The sequence below is a fragment of the Parasteatoda tepidariorum genome, chromosome 5 (assembly GCF_982258835.1).
Source record: "Parasteatoda tepidariorum strain Cologne lab strain chromosome 5, Ptep-v5.0, whole genome shotgun sequence".
Classification (NCBI taxonomy): domain Eukaryota; kingdom Metazoa; phylum Arthropoda; class Arachnida; order Araneae; family Theridiidae; genus Parasteatoda; species Parasteatoda tepidariorum.
Window position 1 is genome coordinate 1,821,242 of NC_141759.1, and position 19,662 is coordinate 1,840,903.

Consider the following 19,662-nt stretch of genomic DNA (forward strand, 5'->3'; position numbering starts at 1 on the left):
AAATGTACTCTTAATTTTCTTTTTAAAAAAACTGGGTTTATTTTATTAAAATCTTAGTTTAATTTGTTAGTTTGTAATATATATATTTTTTTAAATGGTTTCACAATTATCATTCTCATTATTTATATTCTGAAATTATATAATAAAAACCACACTATATAATTATAAAGTTATATATTTACATTTGAACTGAGAGGAAATTTAAACTTAAAATTTTTTCCCCTTACAATTTTTAAGTGGACATTTCTTGTAATAATTGGCACAATAAAGAAAAAAATTTAAAAATATTCAAATTACTTACTTCAACAAATTTACACATATTTTTTCCCCTTCTTTTTTCACTGGAATTGCTAAATGGAGAAATACTTACGTAACTTTATTCTTTTAGTATTTGAAATTTTATTTAGCAAAACACCTAAAAACAAAACTCAAACGCAAGGTTGAAATTTTTCCAGGGAATGAAACCAGGAAAGCAACTAATATCACGAAAATTGCTAATATTTTTTTTTTAATAATGTTAGAATAACTTCAGGAATTTTCATCAATTCGATAATTATTTAAAGGTGTTATGTTCTATTAAACTAACAATCTTTGCAAAAAATTAACATAACATTTTAATTTCAAAACTGTCAGTAAATATCACGTTATCTAAATTAAATTTGCACAAACATATAATTGCATACAAGAATGAGACGAAAAAATAATAAATTTTTTTACATTATCTTTTAAAAGTTGCCTTTAGTATTAGTGATCAAAATCGTTTTTCTCTGATTATATAGTATGCGTTATGAAGAATTAGCCTTAAAAAAAAACATATATTATGCATTTAAAAAAGTTGCTTTTGCAAAGAATTTTATGTATAAAAATTTAAACAAGATTCTTCTTTAAGTTGATTTAAATTTTCTGTTTTTACAATAATGTAAATAAATGTTCTGCTAAATTTTAAATATTAAGCCTAAGAAATTTTTACTATTATCATTATTTTACAATTACATTAATTTAAATCTTTGCAAAAATCTATAAAATCATAAAAATCTATATACACTTCTTATCTCAAATTTGAACTGCAAAATTGAAATTAATAAATACAATGCTAGTAGTATAATTGCTCATAAGTTAGAGTTAATGTTTAACAATGATGTTAAAATAAAATTGCTTCTGATATCTTCAAAATTTCTCGAATTTTCATAATACTTAAACATAACTATAATGACTAGAATAAATTACACAATGCAGTAGTTAAGAATAAAAAAATAAATCAAATCAAATCATGACAAACATTTCACTAATTTTATTTTAAAACAAAACACAATATAAATATAACTTCACTAAACTATAAAAGCAATACATTCTTACCATCATTGTTTAATATAAGCTTATCAATATTCTTTTGTTAAAATATAAGTTAAGAACACGTATTTGTAATTAAATAAAATAAATTTTTTTTCTAAAAGCAACAGTAGGACCATGTGTTATCATTTTAATTATTATTATTTTTAAATTAAAAAAAAATTCAAAACTTTACAGTCATTTCATACAGTTTAAAGTTTTTCTTCAATTCAATTTTTTGTTTTTGTGCTACTGAACTATATTTCAGAGCAATAAACTGAAAATCTTTGCTTTACTGAAAGATTTTATAAATTGGTCAGCAGCATCTTTGCATATCACACAAACGAATCGCACAGGGATGCACCTTTCTTCAAACTTTCAGCTCCGGCAGATTTAAAGAGCCTCCAGTCGTTTTGTTTTCTGTCAGGATCGAACATAAGGCTCCTAGTTTTCTACCAGAAATTAATTTCCATTTGCATTGTACAGCACCCAAGCTCAAAAATGAATGGCTCCTTCCTGGTAGATAAGCTTGTTTATCCAGCAGACGAAGCTAAAATTATAAGAGAAAAAAGTTAACTTTACATTGAAAACACTAAACTTAAACCTCTATATTACTTTATATTGAAAACATTAAATTAGTTAAAGTAAATTTAAAACTATTAAGCATTGAATATTTCTTTAAAACTTAAATCATTTTATTTGAAAATGTTTACAATTTAATGGGTAGATTTCCGTAACAATACCTGCACCAAAAAATCTCAGTATCACCAAGCAAGAATAGAAAATTATTTCACTTATAACGGCCTTCAAATAATAATTTTATTTTTTCTTAATTATTATTTTTTTAAAAAAGAAGAAATTATAGGTCAAAACGCTTAAGCTCTTTTCAATTGAAGTGAATATTCAAGTATATATACAGATACAAAAATATATCAAATTCAATACTTTTTAATTTTTTTTAAAGATTAAGTACAATGACACTTAACTGTTAAAATACTTTTGTACATTGTATAAGCTCATAGAGCCAATAGGAAATGTTCACATTTTTTTTAAGAACTTCATAAATAAAAATTTTAACACCTTTAAAGCACTGTTCTTCATTTAACGTTAACATACTTTGAATAGACCATATTGTTGCTTATTTTTTTTAACTATTTGCTATCATTTATAAATTAATATAATTAATCATATATCAAAAACATCTGTCTAATTCATGAAATGAAAATAAAGATATTTAACTCACCATTTTACATTATATTAAACAGGAAATTCAAAAAATGTAACAACAGTGTTCAACTTGTGAATAAAATTTCAAACATTCTAAAATTCAATGGTTTTAACTAAAAAGTAATTGATTAATTAATAATTATTTAAACATGGCAAACTTGTTTACAAAAAATTTATTTTTATCTTTATCGTTGCAATGAAAAAAAATTCAAACTGCAAAACTCTTTTGTGACAAGCCAACAAAAAAAGTGGCGAAAAGTGTTAAATAAACAATTGCTAATTTTTTCCATTGCTTATTTTAAAATTTGATTAATGTAAAAGAACATCAATGTAAAAAGATACTATGAGAATTTAAAATCATCAATTCATGGATGAAAAAATCATATAGAAGGAGAATTCTCTAACAATTCACATATTTCAAAGTTGTAAATATATATTAAATATAGTTCGCCCCTTCCCCCAAATATTTTGACATAGCATTCTTTAAAAGTCAGTATGCATACCCAACATTTGTCAAATATCTTTTTTCTTATAGTTTAACAAATTTTTACAGCATTAGATTATTTCTAATAGGAATTTATTTAAAAAATACAATTTAATCAAAGCTCTACATTCACCATAATCACCATTTTGAATAGACCATATTATTGTTTATTTTTTAATCATTTACAAATTAATATAAATAATGATGCATCAAAAACATTCAAATAAAAATCAGTCTATATTTAAATAAAAATGTTTAATTCATTGTTGTACAATATTTCAAACATGAAATTTTAATTAAAATTTCTTGAAGATGAAGAGCTATATCTGAAATTGTAAAGGAAAATTAAATTTACAATGGAAAAACCAAATTTAAAATTCTTAAACAATGAATATTTATTTTAAACTTAAATTATGCAATTTGAAAATGCTTTTAAAAATTTTTAATATCTTTTACAATGAAATTCAATGAGTAAATTGCAGTATCAATACTTGCATCAAAAAATCTTGGTAGAGCCACATGAAAAGCAGAAAGTAACATAGTGGGAAGGAGATTAACAAAAGAGTTTAGCTCATAAACACTCTCAAGCAAACTATCATATGTTTAAAAAAAAAAAAAAAAAATTCAAACTACAAAACTCTTTAACCCCCTTTTATTAGACCTGAAAATAAATACTCACTATGTGGCAAGCTATCAACAAAAAAAGTGTGAAATAAACAATTGCTTACTTTCGTCCATTGCTTATTTTAAAAATAGTAGATTTTCTTGAAGATGAAAAACTATATATACTGAAATTTAAAAAGAAAAGAAATTAGATTTTGAAATAAAAAAAAAACACATTTAAAACTATTTAACATTGAATATTTATTTGAAACTTTAATTATTTAATTTGAAAATGATTTTAAGAAATTGAAATATCCTTTACAATGAAATTAAATGATAAATTTCGGTATCGATACCAGCGTAAAAAAAATTTCGTTAGTGTCACACAAAAAATAACACAGAGGGAAGAAGATCAACTAAAAGAATTTAGCTCATAAGCACTCCCAAGTAAACTCTCAGATATTTAAAAATAAAATCAAATTGCAAAACCTTTTAACTTCTTTTATTATACCAGAAAATAACTACTCGCTATGTGGCAAATCAACAAAAAGAGTGCCGAAAAATATTAAATAAACAAATGCTTATTTTAAAATTCGTATAAGTACATCAATATAAAAAGATACAATAAGAATTCAAATTCATCAATTTATGGTTGAAAAAACCATTTCGGAGAATTCTTTAACAATTCACATATTTCAAAGTTGTAATATATATATTGTCCCTCCCCCCAAATATATTTACATTACATTTAAAAGTCAGTATGCATAACACTTATTTTTTATTGCTTAATTAAATTTTTAGTCTCAGATTATATGTAATAGAAATTTATTTAAAAACTTTATTAAACAATAATTATTTATTAGACTAATTATCATAATAATTATTTAATAAATATTTATTAAACTAAAAGAAACATTACTGAATAGGACAAACTCGAAAGGTACAACCCCAGGCAAACATATACATATTTTTGTTTAAAAAAGTTACAAGTTTAAAATCTATTTGGTGATTGCACTTGGCGGGACAGATCACGATGCTGAAATATCCCCAAGAAATTTAAATAAAAATGTTTAATTCTTTGTTTTACAATATTTTAGACATGAAATTTTAATACGGTAACAATATTGTTTGTATTGAACGTTAAACATTCTAGAATGTAATGGTTTAAACTGAGCTAAAAGTAGCAGATCATTAATTTTCTAATTGTTTTAACTTGGCTAATTTGTTTACAGACAATTATTTTTATCTTTTCCACTGTTGCAGAAAAACTTTGTTACAGTCGAATTACTTAGCAAACGTTCTTTTACAAGCATATTTTGAACTAATTACATTACTTATTATTTATAGCTAAACAATAACTTAACACAGAAGTCAACTACTATGTGCGAACAATAATGATCACAATTCATAATATAAACTGACTTTATTTGATACATGATTTTTAACTAAAGCAAAAACATTACTTACAATACTTCTTTAACGTTTCATGTAACTATCATTGAAATGTATAAAGTTTTCAAATAATTACTAAATTATAAATACAAATGTAATTGGAAAGAAAGCAGCTTAGTTCTAACAATGGCGCCGTAAACAAACCAACAGAAAAAGCCAACGAGGAAGAAGGGGGACAAGATTCAACAGTTGAAAAAGTTTTTTGAGTTCAATCGTTCGCAAACTACTACTAATAAGATTTTTCGCTTTCTTTGCATTGGCTAAAAATGACATTTTAAGTAATGTTTAATTCATTGTTTTCTTTCATAAATAAATGTTTATTTATTAATAATATGGGATAACCTTTCGCGAAAATGTGACGCTGTACCAAAAGTAATGAAATAGATGATTATTTTGAAAGTTCGAATGTTAGATCGAATACTATTTAATTTTATATAATATTAGTTCTAAAATTAGAAGATAGGATTCAAGAGCGTTGCGTTTTCTAGCAGGGCAGTATTATATTTCATCTTTCTAATTTTAGATCATATCTTTTTGCTACCTGGGAACTTATACTTTCATGATCACTTGCTGTTACAGATGTGTGTATTACAGTAAAATAAATTTTTGTGTCTTCAATTCATTACAAATTAAAGCGAAGTCAACAATGCTTTCGTCATTCCATCAATAAATAAATGTGAATTCAGAACGTACACTGTAATAGTTATAAAATATTCTTCTTCGTTATACAACAGTATTGTATTTCTGTATCTATATAAATCGGGAAAAAAAGCAATAAAAAATCATCCAAATTATTTGAAATAGTGTCATTTGTACTGATGATTAATAAGTTTTTCTCGTTTTCTTGGTAAGTATTGTTTAGTTTTGAAAGAATAATTTCAACTAGAATTACAATTACAATTCGCGATCGCAACGAACTATAGGGGGCGTTGTTGTATGTGACGGTTACCTGCGAATTCCACATGAACAGCTGTTCAGTTGCTCAGGAGAAGTGGTCGAGTGAACACGTATCTTGCAAGATGGAGCTGAAATTAAGAACGTCGGAAATTCTTGCCTTTATTGGTAAAAGTCGTATCGATACACGTAATTTCAAAGAAGGAGAGAAAATTGTTGAGGCAGGCCATTTAGTAAGTGTGGCCATAAAAGAAAAAGCCGATAATCATGTTGTAATAATTGCGTATTGTTTACAGGGATCAGGAATAGGAAAAGAACCTCACACTATTGAAGTTAAACTACAGGTAAATCTTGAAGAAGAAGAGCAAGAGTGGCGCTAGACTTAGCCCGACAGGGGGTCAGCAATGCCCGACAGGGGGCTAAGATAATTTTGAAAATAAGCAATAATTTTTAATATACGAAAAATAATTAATATGACATAGACATATTTGTTCTGATAAAAAATTTATCATGATTCAAATATTAACAAAGAAAAAATATAAAAGTGATATCTGAATAAATAAACAATATATGCACATCCATCATAAGATTCTACAGTGTTCTCAATTAAATATTCTACTCAAACAATGCAACTCAAACAATAAAAAATTTATGCACAACTAGAAAAAATTCCAAAAATTCGAGCTTACTACTACTAATGTTTAATTCCGTAGCCTTATAATTTTGAACCTAATCCAGCAGACAAGAGAACTCCAGGATCAAGAAGTGGAAGAAATTTTTGCATTCGTGGAGGACGTTTTGATAGCCCGCATTTGAGTTACATGGAGAGGAAAACCACGAAATCCTCCTACGGTTAGTCTGATACCAAGGGAACTCTAAGAAATGATCCGCTTACCACTGAGGATATTTCTCGTCAGCACTGTGGTCGGTAAAAGCCGGGTGTGGAATTCATATCACTCAGCCATCACTGGGATTCGAACTCGGTGCACCTCATTCGGAGGAGAATGCTCTATCCCTTGAGTCCAACTTTATTGAGTAATAACTCTGCGGCAGGTACCAATTTTCCAATTTTATTGATTGGTACCAATTTTATTGATTTACTTAAATTTAATCACCTTCAAAATATAAATGGTAATTCAATCGTAATTTTTGTAGAAAAAAAGGGAGATAAACCGTTTTTCCTCTAAAACTGCAATGAATGCAGAAGCAACCACGAGGGTTAGTGAACAAAATGAACAGGTAGCGGAGCCTTCCAGTTCTTTAAATAATTGTTAAATTACTAGTTATTAACATGCATACTTAAAAAAATACGAAAAACATTTTTCAGTATTAAGAAATAATAATTAAAAACTGTCATCAGCTGGAATAGAGCCCCCGATCTCACAGTTTTGTGTTAGATTTCATAATCATCAGTCCCAAATATACAAACCTGCCTTGCGGATATTTTTTAAAATTTTTTTTTAAATTCAATAAATTAAGTCATTTGGATACTTAACATTCTTGAAAAATGCTTTCCAAATTGATCAGTTCATTTAGAAGTAAACCATAATTCGGCTTATCTTATTCATTTTCAGCTTATGTATATACACCAAAAATTATTCAAAACTAGATTAGATATAACTCAAGGACTGCAAACTTAACTGTCGGATATAAAACCTTATTTAAGATTGAAAATGGTAAAACGAGGAAAAATCTACATTCCTCGAATTAAATATTTTAAAAATAGTCTGTTTTTAGGTTATAATATTCGTAATTACCTTAATAAACTTTAATCGTAATGTGGGGGTTCCGCCGATGGAAGACATTTAATATATACACACTAACGCTTTATATCAATTAGCAATTAGTTTTAGAATTACAATTATAGAATAATTATTATAAGATTATTATAGAATTAATATAGAATTAATAATTATTATAGAGTGAAAGGTTTTAAAAGACAAATATTTGTTAATGTTTAATATTTAATCTATGAAAAAACATAACATATATTGAAATCTAACGAATAGCCCCTGATAAATTTCGTGACAAAAAAAAGAAAAAAAAATTGAAGCCTGATTGATTTCCGGATTTTAGAAACACCTTCTAGTTTTACTATTCAATCAAATTGGTTTCGATGTCGTTCATCCCACCTGTCTCACTAGTGATTCAGCATATATTGATATCATTTTTGTTTCGTTCTTACTTAATATTAATTTGCTTGCGACAATTATTTTTTTGCGTATTAATTGTTTAAATATTAATTGATTTTTGAATTGACAATTTCAATCATCTCTTTGGTATTAAAAACTGCAGCATATCACATGAAAATATTAAGTATATATCATTTTTACAATAAAGTAAAATGAAAAAGAATTCTGATCCTTAGGAACAGATATTAAATAGTCTCATGATCGAATGATGGAGCATAATTACCTTTTAAACAAATCAAATTTTTTTTTTACCTTTTAAACTAAAAATTTGCTTATTTTTATATAACTTATTAATACTCAAATTATTCAAAAGATGATATGACAGCGAAGTTTTTTTTTTATTCAGTCATTTATTTACATTTTTTCCACTTCTTTATTTATTTTTATTTCATTAAATTAAATGCACACGGTTAAAAAAAAAAACAAAGCTGTCAAATTTTTATATATAGTTTCGATTTATAACTTTAAGAAATTGCTTCGACTTTGATTAGGAAATTTAAAAGCCTTATTAATGAAAAAATTGAGAAGCCTTATTAACTTTAAGCACATAATAACAACAAAAAGGAGTTAAAAATAGAATGATCAATAAACAATAAAATCGTAAGCTAACTAAATTAATTAATTTCGTGTACGAACTATAATATTACAAATTAAACATATTTCATATTTAGGGGAAACATGGAAAATTTGATCATACAGGAGTTTTAGACAATTTTTTCTCATGTTGTAACATTTTTTTAGCTGATGATCATTTGATTTCAATGCTCTATTAAACAAAATCATATGTTGTTTCTGTCTATTAGCAGTAAGTAAAATTAAAATTAAATTACATTTGTTATATCAATTTTATCCGGAACAGACCAAATCAAGAGTTTTGGCAAACAGGCCAGTCAAAGAGGGAATTGAATAGTGGCCCGCCATTTAAATAAATAAACAAAACAAAAAAATCTCAATGTATAAATAAAAAACTGCTCAAATCTTTCACGTTTTGATTGATTTACAAAAATTGATTTAATAGAAACATTTGCTTACCTCCATGTGAAAGATTTATGTCTTCTTAATATCCTATAAAAATTTGATATAGAAATTCCTATTTCATTCTCTTACGATTGATTTTAAAAATAACAGAATTAAACCAACTACAATAATTAAATAAAGTAAACAATAATGCTAGTTGAAACATTTAGGATGATTAAAGGAAAGAAAAGCTTTTATAATAAATTAGAAAAAATATATTCTAAATTTTGTAAGAGAGAAAAATTCGAATTGAACGAGTCCCAATTTAAGGACAGTATGGAAATCTCAAGACAGATTCTAACAAGACCCTCCCCCTATCTACAGCCCTAGAAATGTTTTCTTCTTAGAAATTTATGACCAGAAATCAAACAAAAGGGTGTTTCTGTGGATATCTGATATTTCCGAAGTTAGGAGAAAAGAGCCCCTAGGCAATATCAAGAAGCTAAAAACATATTCTCACAGTGTAAAGTGAGGAGGCTATTTAACAACTCTGTGGGTGGTAGCTACGAAAGTGGGGATATTTTCATCAGTAGAAAAAGCGTTTTATTGCTCTTTTGGTTAGAAAAGTGAAGAATAACAATTATTTTATGTTTGTAAGCACTCGATTAGATTTTGAAAAGCATCCAACTATGTAAAAAAGAAAAAATAATCTGAATAAATCTCTGAATAAAACTTTAAAAAAAAGAAGAAAAAAGTGGGATCTGGTGGTCCTCTTGAGTTATAAATAATAAATGAGTTAGAATTTAAAAAAAAAAAAAAAAAAAAAAAAACAATTAATGCAATGAGATTTTAGACTTTTCGGGGGCCCGATCAGAACTCGGGGCCCTGGGCCAGGGTCCAATGAGCCCATCCTTAAAAATGGCTCTGGTTCAAAATTACAAGGCTACGGAGTGAAACTTTAGTAGTCGTAAAACCGAAAATTAGGTCAGCTGTTCAACGACGGATAGAATAAAATAAAATAGCAAGATATACAAATTTATATATTATTTTGTGGAAGGTAATTTTAAATTGTAAAATACAAAATTTGAATAAAATTGATTGAATAATTAAAGATAAATGAAATTTAAACAAACCGACGTTTTTAAAATTTGAACTCAGAAACTAATCGATCGATTGCTCTGAAAGTTTGTGTTTTGAAATTAAAAGGATGTAAAAATATGTGGAACATGCAATTCAATATATTTTATTATTGTTTAATAAACTAGTAAAAAATAACAAATAATTATTTAAAATTATTTTTGCTTAAAAATTTGTGCATAATTTTTTTTCTTCTTTTTTTTGTAATTTAATGTATACATTTTTCAATACGTTTTTCAAGAAGTTCTCGAGATCGATTCCAGATTGCGGCTGTTTCCGCATTTTGAAAATTAAAAACCTAAAACTAAACTTTTGACAAACTTGCATGTTTATCCTGAACAAAATGCGCTTTAGTGCTCTTTTTCGTAAAAATATGGTATTGACTCTTTATACGTGAATATACGATTAAATCAAAAGTTAATCAAGGTGTTCCCTTTTTCCATTTCATACACTGTACATAAAATAAGTCAATGAGAATCTATTATGTTGATTAATATATATTTTAAGATATTGAATACGGACAGTTTAATTATTTCTCTGAATCAATCAACAATCTTTTTACTACTAAGAAAATGATTAAAAAAAAAAAAAAACAATAAATTAAATCTGCCAAAAAATTAAAATAAATTACAAATATTTTGTTACTGTTTGTTTTTCTTTTTTTTCCGACTGCTTATTTAATGCGTTGATTAAAATATAAACCTTGAATCCGAATAAGTAAATGATTTTCCTCATTTAAAAGTATTAAAAAAATGAAAAAATTAAAACTGAATTTTTTTTATTTTATTCTTTTACTTTCATTTTGCTTGAAAATTTCACAAAGCAATTATGTGATAACATAAACCATTAATAAACATGTTACATAAAAAAGAATTTGTAAAGAGGACCTGCCTCTCTCTCTCTCTCTGTCCCTCAGGCTTTTGTCAGTTATTCTCCCAGTAAAGAGGGGTGATTATCTATCCCCTCCTCAGTTCTCGAGAAAAAAGAATAGCAGTTTGAAAGATAAGTTTCCAAGAAAATCAAGATGTGTTTGAGGGGAAAGGATTTCTATGGGTCTTCGAAAAGTCTTCAATTTCAACCATGTCTAATCGCATCCGGACTCTAGTTTAACAATGTATGAGCAAAGTTAGGAGTAGTGCAGTGAAACTACAATTACATAGAATTTACAATATATTTTACTAAATTTTGTTACTAATTCTTAAAAATAAATAAATAAAAAGTCAACTACAAAAATTTTTATTAGGCATTTGTAAATGAATTTTTGACATTTTTCAGAAAAAAAAATGTGACCAGACTATTTTCCCGACGAGACTTTAAATTTTTCCCGATGGGGGGGCTGGCCATGCCCGACGGGGGTGCTCCTGCCCCCCCCCTGACCCCCTACTGGCGCCGCCCTTGAAGAAGAGTTCCTGATTAACAATGTGATCTGTTCCTGCGTAGCTGGTATCAGTGGCTCTTGTAAACATGCTGTAGCGGTACTATTATTCTGTTCTCAGTAAGTACTTTGTGGATTCTCTTTGATAATATTACCATTTAGAATAGATCAGTAATTCTGTTGCGTTGCTAATTCCGTTATTCTATATAAATTTCAACCTATCTCTATTAACAAGTCTGGTTATTACTATTAAGAAAAAATATAGTTGAATATATTGAAATTGCTATTTTTTTAATGTTCTTTATATGATGATGTTCCTATAATGATGATGTTTTGTATGTTTATGATGTTCGTATAATGATGTTTTATAATGTTCTTTATGCTATAAATTCAAGAATCTGAATTTTTAAAATTCACATCTAAAGAAGGAAAGTTTTGACCGAAGATTTTTAAAAGTTATTAAAATTTGTCATACAAAAATTTTCCTGCATCTGAATTGTATACAATTCCTTATTTGAGATGTGATGATATCTCTTTGAATAATAATAATTTAATTCTTTCCTGATATAATAAAGTATATATATAGTTTTATCAGTATAATCAGAATTTGAATTCCTGCAAGAAATAACAAGACTATTTAATAAATAGTTTATATTTATTAAATAAATGTCATGAATCATTTTTAGGTAGAATTTTTTTTTTCATAACTAAGATTTTATTAGCTTCAGTCTGATAGGTGAAAATGCATGTAACAAGATCATGCGAGTAAATAATTGGAATAAATTTTATTTGTAGGAAATATCATTTATTTCTAATTGGTATAGAATAATACACGATAGCATTCAAAAAATTAACAAACATAAATTTTTTCTATGTAAATAAATGTATGAATAAAATGTTATCTATTAGACTTGAAAACATAAACCGCTGTGGTACATTTTTTTAATTTCTTGAAATTAAAATAAAGTATGTAATGATGAAACTTATCTCTGAAAATTTATAAAATGTTTAAAATTACTGATTTCTAGATGTATTTTTAATAAAAATCACAAGATTACTTTAACTGAAATAACTATTTAATTAAAATTGAATATTGTAGATTTAATTTTAAAGAAATGAAATCAACATATAACTGGGTAATATGCTTTTTACATAGAGTAGAAAAAAAAGCAAATAACAATTTAAAAGATAAGACTGCCTTAAGTAAATTTAAACATCTTTTGGTAAAGTGCCTGACTTGTATTTTAAAGAAGCAGCATTGTTAGCTAATAGTTTGATAATCAACTCAATAATAAAGAAAAATCACTCATATAATTTAATATACTAAACAGTTTTAAAAGAAAGCAATGTGGAATTTTTTTTTTTTTAAATTAAATGCAAAAAATATTATGGAAGTGAAGGTGAACTGCAAAGGGTCGCACTTTGTTTTTGGACAACAATAATTTTCTAAAAACAAAGTGTGACCCTTTATTAAGAGTGCACTAATTGAGAGTGAATGGGAATAATTTATTTGATAATAATTGAATATGAATATAAAGTGTTAGATTAATTTAAATGTTTTGTACAAATGCAGATGTATTTTCTTATATGTATGTATATATTCAAAGGTATGTATGAAAACTTGAAATTGGCAAATAGTTTTTTAAACACAGAAAGTGTGCCTCCCGCATTCCATGCCTATACTTTAAAGGGGATGAAATCACAATGGATTCTTTTATAACTGAGGAGAGGGTGAAGACATGGGGCCGGTCTTCTCTCATGATAACTTATTCGAGCCTTGAGGGTCATATGTCCAGTTGTTCTGACAGAAATTTATATGTCATCATTTGAATTTATTTTTGTCAAGTTATTTTTTCTCATATGTACTTTTTGCTTTTCAAGTTCATTTTTCTCATATAACGAGCGTTCTTATGCCTTAGGAATAATGTTCTGAAATTGGATGTCTTGTCCTCCACTGACCTAAAATGCAGCTGGAAATTCAAAAAGCCAAGAACTATGCTTAAGTTTAAAGCAGTGCCAGTGACAGATTTATGCTGCGTAAATGTAGTTAGAGAAATGAAAGATGATTTGACGGAAGAAGAAATCGAAAAAAAGAGACGGCGTATTGTTGATCTTCTGCCCGATTCTGCGTTTGGAAAGCTCTATTTACGGAAACGGCAAACTGTGGACCCTACCGTTTCAGTTTCAAATACGTAGGTTTTTTCTTCTTTAAGTTAAACTTTATGTGATATTTGAAAAATCTGCATATCTTGTTGGTTATCTCTTAATTCATTTGGTTTTAAGTACATTCATTACAATCACTTATGTATCTAGAGGGTTTTTTTTAAAAATCAAATGAGATTTGTAGATCTAACTCAGTGGCTTATAGATTAGTCTTTACTATCTCTGTTTTCAATAATCAAACTCTGCCATGTTATTTTGTTTGTTAAAAGACAAATTTATCTTGCATATCTTGTTAAGGAACTTAGTAAAAAAAATAACGAGCAAAAGTTTCATACTTTGAATTTCAAACATAAATTTATAGAATCTGTTTTCTGAAGAGAGAAATTGGTTAGCATCAGCTGTTGTTCCCCTACCTTTCAAGTTTTTGAAAAGCAAAGAAATAAGTGTTGGTTTATCCTTTTGTTATATTCTTTTATTTAAAAGTTACTTGTGGAGTTACAATGTGCTTATAGTGAAGCAAATTGCGATGGAAGGTATAAGTTAAGAAGAAAAGTTTTTTTTTTTTTTCTATGACACTGAAAAGTCTGAGAAATATTTTTTCTTTGTTTATCTTACATATGCAGTTTTCTAATAAATGTTTGCTAAAATAATGTTGTTATGATTTTTCTGAGACATTAATATTTTTATATTTTATTTTATTCAAGTTCTTTTTGTAAAGTATTTTTTCTCCAAGAAAATAATTTGAAAACTTGTAGCTGTGTTCATTCTTTAATAACTGTGTAATTTTTATTTCAGCTCTCAGCCATCTAGTTCGAAAGCAGTGACACCTTTAGAGGAATTGCTAGACTCCATATACAGAAACAATAAAATCAATGTCGCTTTCGATGTTCCTGGAAGCTGCGCTAAAGGGTATGTTATATATTAATATATATTAATTTTCATCGGTACACAATTTGTTATATAAAAAAAAAGTCGTTAGTTACTATTTTTATTAAAGAACTGGTGTTGATGGATAAATTCCAGAGGACATTATATGTTAAAATGATCCATGAAATTAAAAAATAAATTAGAACCATGTTTTAAGAACAAATATATAAATTGAATTAACCTGGTTAGTTTACATTTCATTAAATATAATAATATAATTATTTTAAATTTAACAGGTATGAGATTATTAACATAACGAAAGAAGAAGCCATCAGCCTAGCCTTGAACACCGTTACCCAGGATAACAAGAGATGGACAGAGGAGCGCAAAAGAAGGATTACTGGCTCAGTATGTTATGAACTTTACACCTATACAGCTAACAAAAGCCCAGACTGGGACCGAAAGCTTTCCTTTATGTACAACACAGCATTTAAAGGGAATCAAGCTACTGATTATGGTAAATTGTATCTTATTATTCTTGCATCTGATAATGACCTATTACCAAAATCCAATTGTATTTCATTATATTCATATTTTTTATATTTGTAATGTATTTTCCAAAATATGATATTATTTTTATTGAAATATGTTTTTAAATTACAATCATTTTCAAAGATAAAATTAAGTTTCTTGAAACAGCGCTAAGTAACTTCAGAGTAACGTTTGTTCCTACTGACATATTTTGTTGATCACTGTTAGCCTCAGTGCAATAAATCTTGGATAACAATATAACTTCACAATAAATCTCTGAAAATAGAATAAAACTCTAGCACAAAAAGTGAGATATAAAATTTTGCTTATTTATCATGCATTCAGTCACCGGTGTGTTAATTCACCATGAAATTTTAATTAAATAACAATTAATTTTTTAATGATATTTGTTTCTATACTTTTATTTTCAGAACCTACAACTTTAACCCATTATAAAAACATATCATAAATCTCAAGTGGAATAATTAAACAGTTTAAAAGAATGGACTTTTTCAATAATCGTTTGAAGTTAAAAATCTCGTGTTTTGAAAATTTCTCAACAGGAAGTATTTACTCCAATTGAAATTCTGATATTTTATAAATGTCTTCTGAACAACAGAAAAACAAAACTATTAAAAAATATTCGCCAGTGTTAATAAAAAATTAGTTATTAAAGTGGTTCATTTATGCACCTTTGGTCAGTCAAAAGTGGATTAAGTTAAACCTGTTCACTTTTTCTTCGTCTTTAGATGAATTATTTTTCCCATAAAAATAAATTATCTAGAAATTAAACTTCCTTTTGTATAACTGTTTAAAAACACTAGCTGTAAAATTGTTAATAGCTGAAAAATAATTATCAAATTACTCAAAAAATTTTTTTTTTTTTTTTACTGTAGGAAAAATTAATGAAAGTGCAGCCATATCTGCGTATGAGAAAGATCAGCAATGTGAAGTGTTAAAGATAGGCCTCATTGTTCATCCAGGTATTCCATGGCTCGGATACAGTCCAGATGGTTTTGTAATGAATCCTGATCTAGCTCTAATAGAAGTGAAGTGCCCGATTGCTGGTCAAGGTTTGCCGTTACAGGTTGTATTAAATAATCTTCCTTATCTTAGTTACGATGAAAAAGTTGGTATTTATACCCTAAAGAGGAAACACAAATATTATGGTCAGGTACAACTAGGAATGTTTTTAACCGGAGCCATATTTTGCAATTTTGTGATATATTGTAAATTTAATGATAATTGTAAGATTATTAAAGTCCCTTATGATGAAAATTTTGCTTTGGAAATGGTTAATAAGTTAGCTCCTGTCTACTTTGGATTTATGTTACCACTTTTAATGCAAAAAGGTTTTAAATGGAACTAATAATATATATATATTTTTAATTTTTAGTAACCAGACAAGTCTATTTCATTCTTGGGTGAATCCGCAATGCTGATGACTATTTCACCTGTGAGTAGGTATTATCTCAGTGGTTTGATATGTTTCCTCTTTCCGTAACAATAAATATAGTTCCCTAATTTTTAATCTATTATCTTAGTTTTGATTTAATTAGTAAAATTTTATCAGTTGTGCTACAATTAAAATTATGTATGCATTTGGGCTTTTGAACTGTTTCACCATATTGTTTGGCACAGCATGTCCTCATTTGGACCTTGTGCCTCTAAACCCTACATTCAATCAATCAATAGTTATGATTTAATCTTAATTTTTTTTTTTTAACTACGGTGTAAAAATAATTTATACTAGTAATTTTGTCAGTAAATTTTTCTACGGCTAGACTTTGCTGAAGCTTTATTAATATTTATTGAGCTTTATCAATTCTTCAATTTGTTTAATTTTATCTGGAGTTTTTTTAAATGGTATGTAGATTTGATTTTTTCAGAATTTATTTTTTTCTTATTAAAACTTTTTGCAGTTAGATTTGACAAATAATATATTAGCATTTAACTATAATGATATATTTTCTATTTCATATTTCTGAATTTGTATTGCTTGATATTACACTAATATTTGTTTATTATAATTTATGATATATTTTTCAGCGGGGGGACACAACACCATGGCCTAAAGCAGGCAACAATGAGCTCCATGGTTTGGAGTGACACCCCCACGTTGTTAGCAGTATTAGATATTAGGGTATTCCCAGTTATTTCATTTTACATTTAGTCATAAAATTTAATTATATAAATAAAGTTATTAATAATGGAATGATTCACAATTTTTGAGATAATACCGAATTAATTTTGGAAATTACTCGGTAAAAAGCTATTTGCTCTTGTTGAGTATTATGTATACAATAATATTGTCAAACTGAATTTAAAAATTTGAATCTATCAGTGGAGAATAAAGTAACACTATCAGCTTTTTTTTTTTTTTTTTATATATTTAAAAAAAGATAACTTAGGTCACTATAAATTGCCATGCTGAACTTTCGTATAGTTTGTGACAAATATTGTTATTCTAAAATTTAAGCATTCTGTTAGTGCTTGGGCATTTGTTTACTTTCTTAGAATTTGCTTAATAGGCTGTTTGTCAGTATGGTATTAAAATCTTAACTGTAATAATTAAAAAACAGTGCCTAATTAAAACTAGTTTTAAATTTAGTTTTTTCTTTTTTTCCTAAATAGTTAAGAGTCTGGGCAGCTAATTTTTAAGCTTTATCTATTTCCCAGCTTAACTAATTTCTAACACTGCTTAGTGGTTAATAAAAGATCTGACAAGTGTGAGTACTTGTCATCTTTGGGGACCTGTAACCAAGGCTTTGGTGTAGTTCTACAAGGCTATATATAATTTGATGTATCCAAATTTGTTACTAACAAATTATCTATCAAAACATTAAGATTAATTATGTGTTGACAGTAGTTATGAGTTAATTGATAGGAAAAAGGTAGTAAATCTTACCTTGTAAAGGCGATGAGTACGATGAATAGCTGAAAATATATTCTTTGAAATTGATTAATTTGTGAATGAGTTAAACTAGCATCATTGAAGAATCATCTTTTAAGCAATATAGAAATTTAATGATGCATTTTGACAAAAAATTTTTTACAAGCAGTGAGGAAGGAAAAAACTTCTCCCTCAGTTGACGATACACAAAGAAAAAGTGAAATCTGAAAATCTATGTTTATTAAAACATAAAATATAACATTAGTATTCAATTAATATTCAGATCTTGAAAAGTTACATGCGATGAGAGTCACATGACATGAAAGTTTCAGTTCTCAAAAACTACACTTCCTGGTTGTAAAATATAGCTTCAGAGATCATTTTATCCAACATTAATACCTAGCAAATTGATGTTTATATTTCAGTAATTTCTTTATTTAAAAAAAAAACCACACAATAATCCTCATCAACAAAGATATATGTCCAGTTTACTTCTAGTTACAAATGATTTTTTTTCCATATGTTTTAGAAAAAGCTTTTTTAAGGATAAAAAGAGTTTGTAAATCTGTGTGAAATGAAATTAAGAGACATAATGAATTTATTAAAAATTATGTTGTTAAATATGACTCAATTTTCCTGTCCTTGTCATACTGAAATGTTAAAATTGAAATTTTTATGTTCCAATAGGTTTCCATGAAAAGATAGCATGTTTCTATTTATTGTACCAAAATTACTCTTTTTCTTCTAACAAATTTGGCATAATTTTGTATTCATAAAGGCATTGGACAACAAAGTTCTAGTTTGCTTTTAATAAATTTTTATAGAATTATTTTTCTGTTAAAAAAAGCAACTGTTTATAAAGACAAAAAATGAATTACAGAGCACTGAATAAAAAGCACTCTGGATTTTATTACCTAAGGGCCTATTAATTATGTTATCATTGAAGAAATCATATTTTTTTTTAAAGTCTATTTAATTATAGTGTGTTGTGTTGCTATACCTCTTCTTGAAGCACTTTCCTTATTAAATAAAGAATGTTTTTGATTTATGTATTGTTCTTAATTGATTACAATCTATACTGCTGTGCAGTAGAGTAAAAGTTCACTCTAAGCAACATATTTTAATATATTTGTATTAAACTGTTATTTTTAATATTTTTCCAAAAGTCAATTATTTTTCTGAGTTGCCTTTTATTGATTCCTGATAATATTTGATACTAAGAAGGGAGTAATGCATAAGTCCTATTTCAAGTCAATAAAGGCCTTGCTTTATATCCAAGTAAGTAATTCATTCCACTTTTCTTATTAGGCTAATTGAGTTTACTTAATTGAGTGATTTCAAATTATTATGTAACAATCTGCTTATCTGTAAGAAGAAAAAATTGAGAAATATAAGTTGGTACTCCGGAATAAAGATTAAAGATATTTTGAAACCCTCGGTTTTTGATTAAAATCCTAGATGGACTGGAATTTTTCAAGCCCTGTTATCTGTTTACTTTTTAGTAGAATCGTGAATTTTAAAAAATGTAACTTTTTTTTATAAATTTGCAGTTACTTAT

General features: G+C 26.8%; 1 protein-coding gene and 1 long non-coding RNA gene across 7 annotated transcripts; one reads left to right on the plus strand and one right to left on the minus strand.

Moving 5' to 3' along the window:
- Positions 1–1,276: 1,276 nt before the first annotated feature.
- Positions 1,277–5,253, minus strand: LOC147808477 (uncharacterized). The gene is made up of 3 exons (XR_015433577.1): positions 5,111–5,253; positions 3,769–3,828; positions 1,277–1,879 (listed from the first exon to the last, which is right to left on the minus strand). It is a non-coding gene; the product is annotated as an uncharacterized LOC147808477 (long non-coding RNA).
- Positions 5,254–6,060: 807 nt separating this feature from the next.
- On the plus strand, positions 6,061–19,045 carry LOC147808478 (uncharacterized). 6 transcript variants are annotated; one of them, XR_015433575.1, is made up of 7 exons: positions 10,911–11,770; positions 13,570–13,842; positions 14,609–14,722; positions 14,977–15,197; positions 16,108–16,298; positions 16,608–16,667; positions 18,792–19,044. XR_015433575.1 is itself a non-coding variant. In XM_087163105.1 (6 exons), exons 2-6 carry the CDS (start codon positions 13,646–13,648, stop codon positions 16,608–16,610), a joined length of 726 nt encoding a protein of 241 aa, XP_087019231.1. In that variant the 5' UTR covers positions 10,911–11,770; positions 13,570–13,645; the 3' UTR covers positions 16,611–17,598. The 6 variants fall into 6 exon arrangements, 4 of the variants coding, with proteins under 4 accessions (XP_087019230.1, XP_087019228.1, XP_087019231.1 ...); XR_015433574.1 differs by having other exon boundaries at positions 10,908–11,770; positions 16,108–16,667; positions 18,792–19,045; XM_087163105.1 differs by lacking the exon at positions 18,792–19,044 and having other exon boundaries at positions 16,608–17,598.
- The last annotated feature ends 617 nt before the right edge of the window (positions 19,046–19,662 follow it).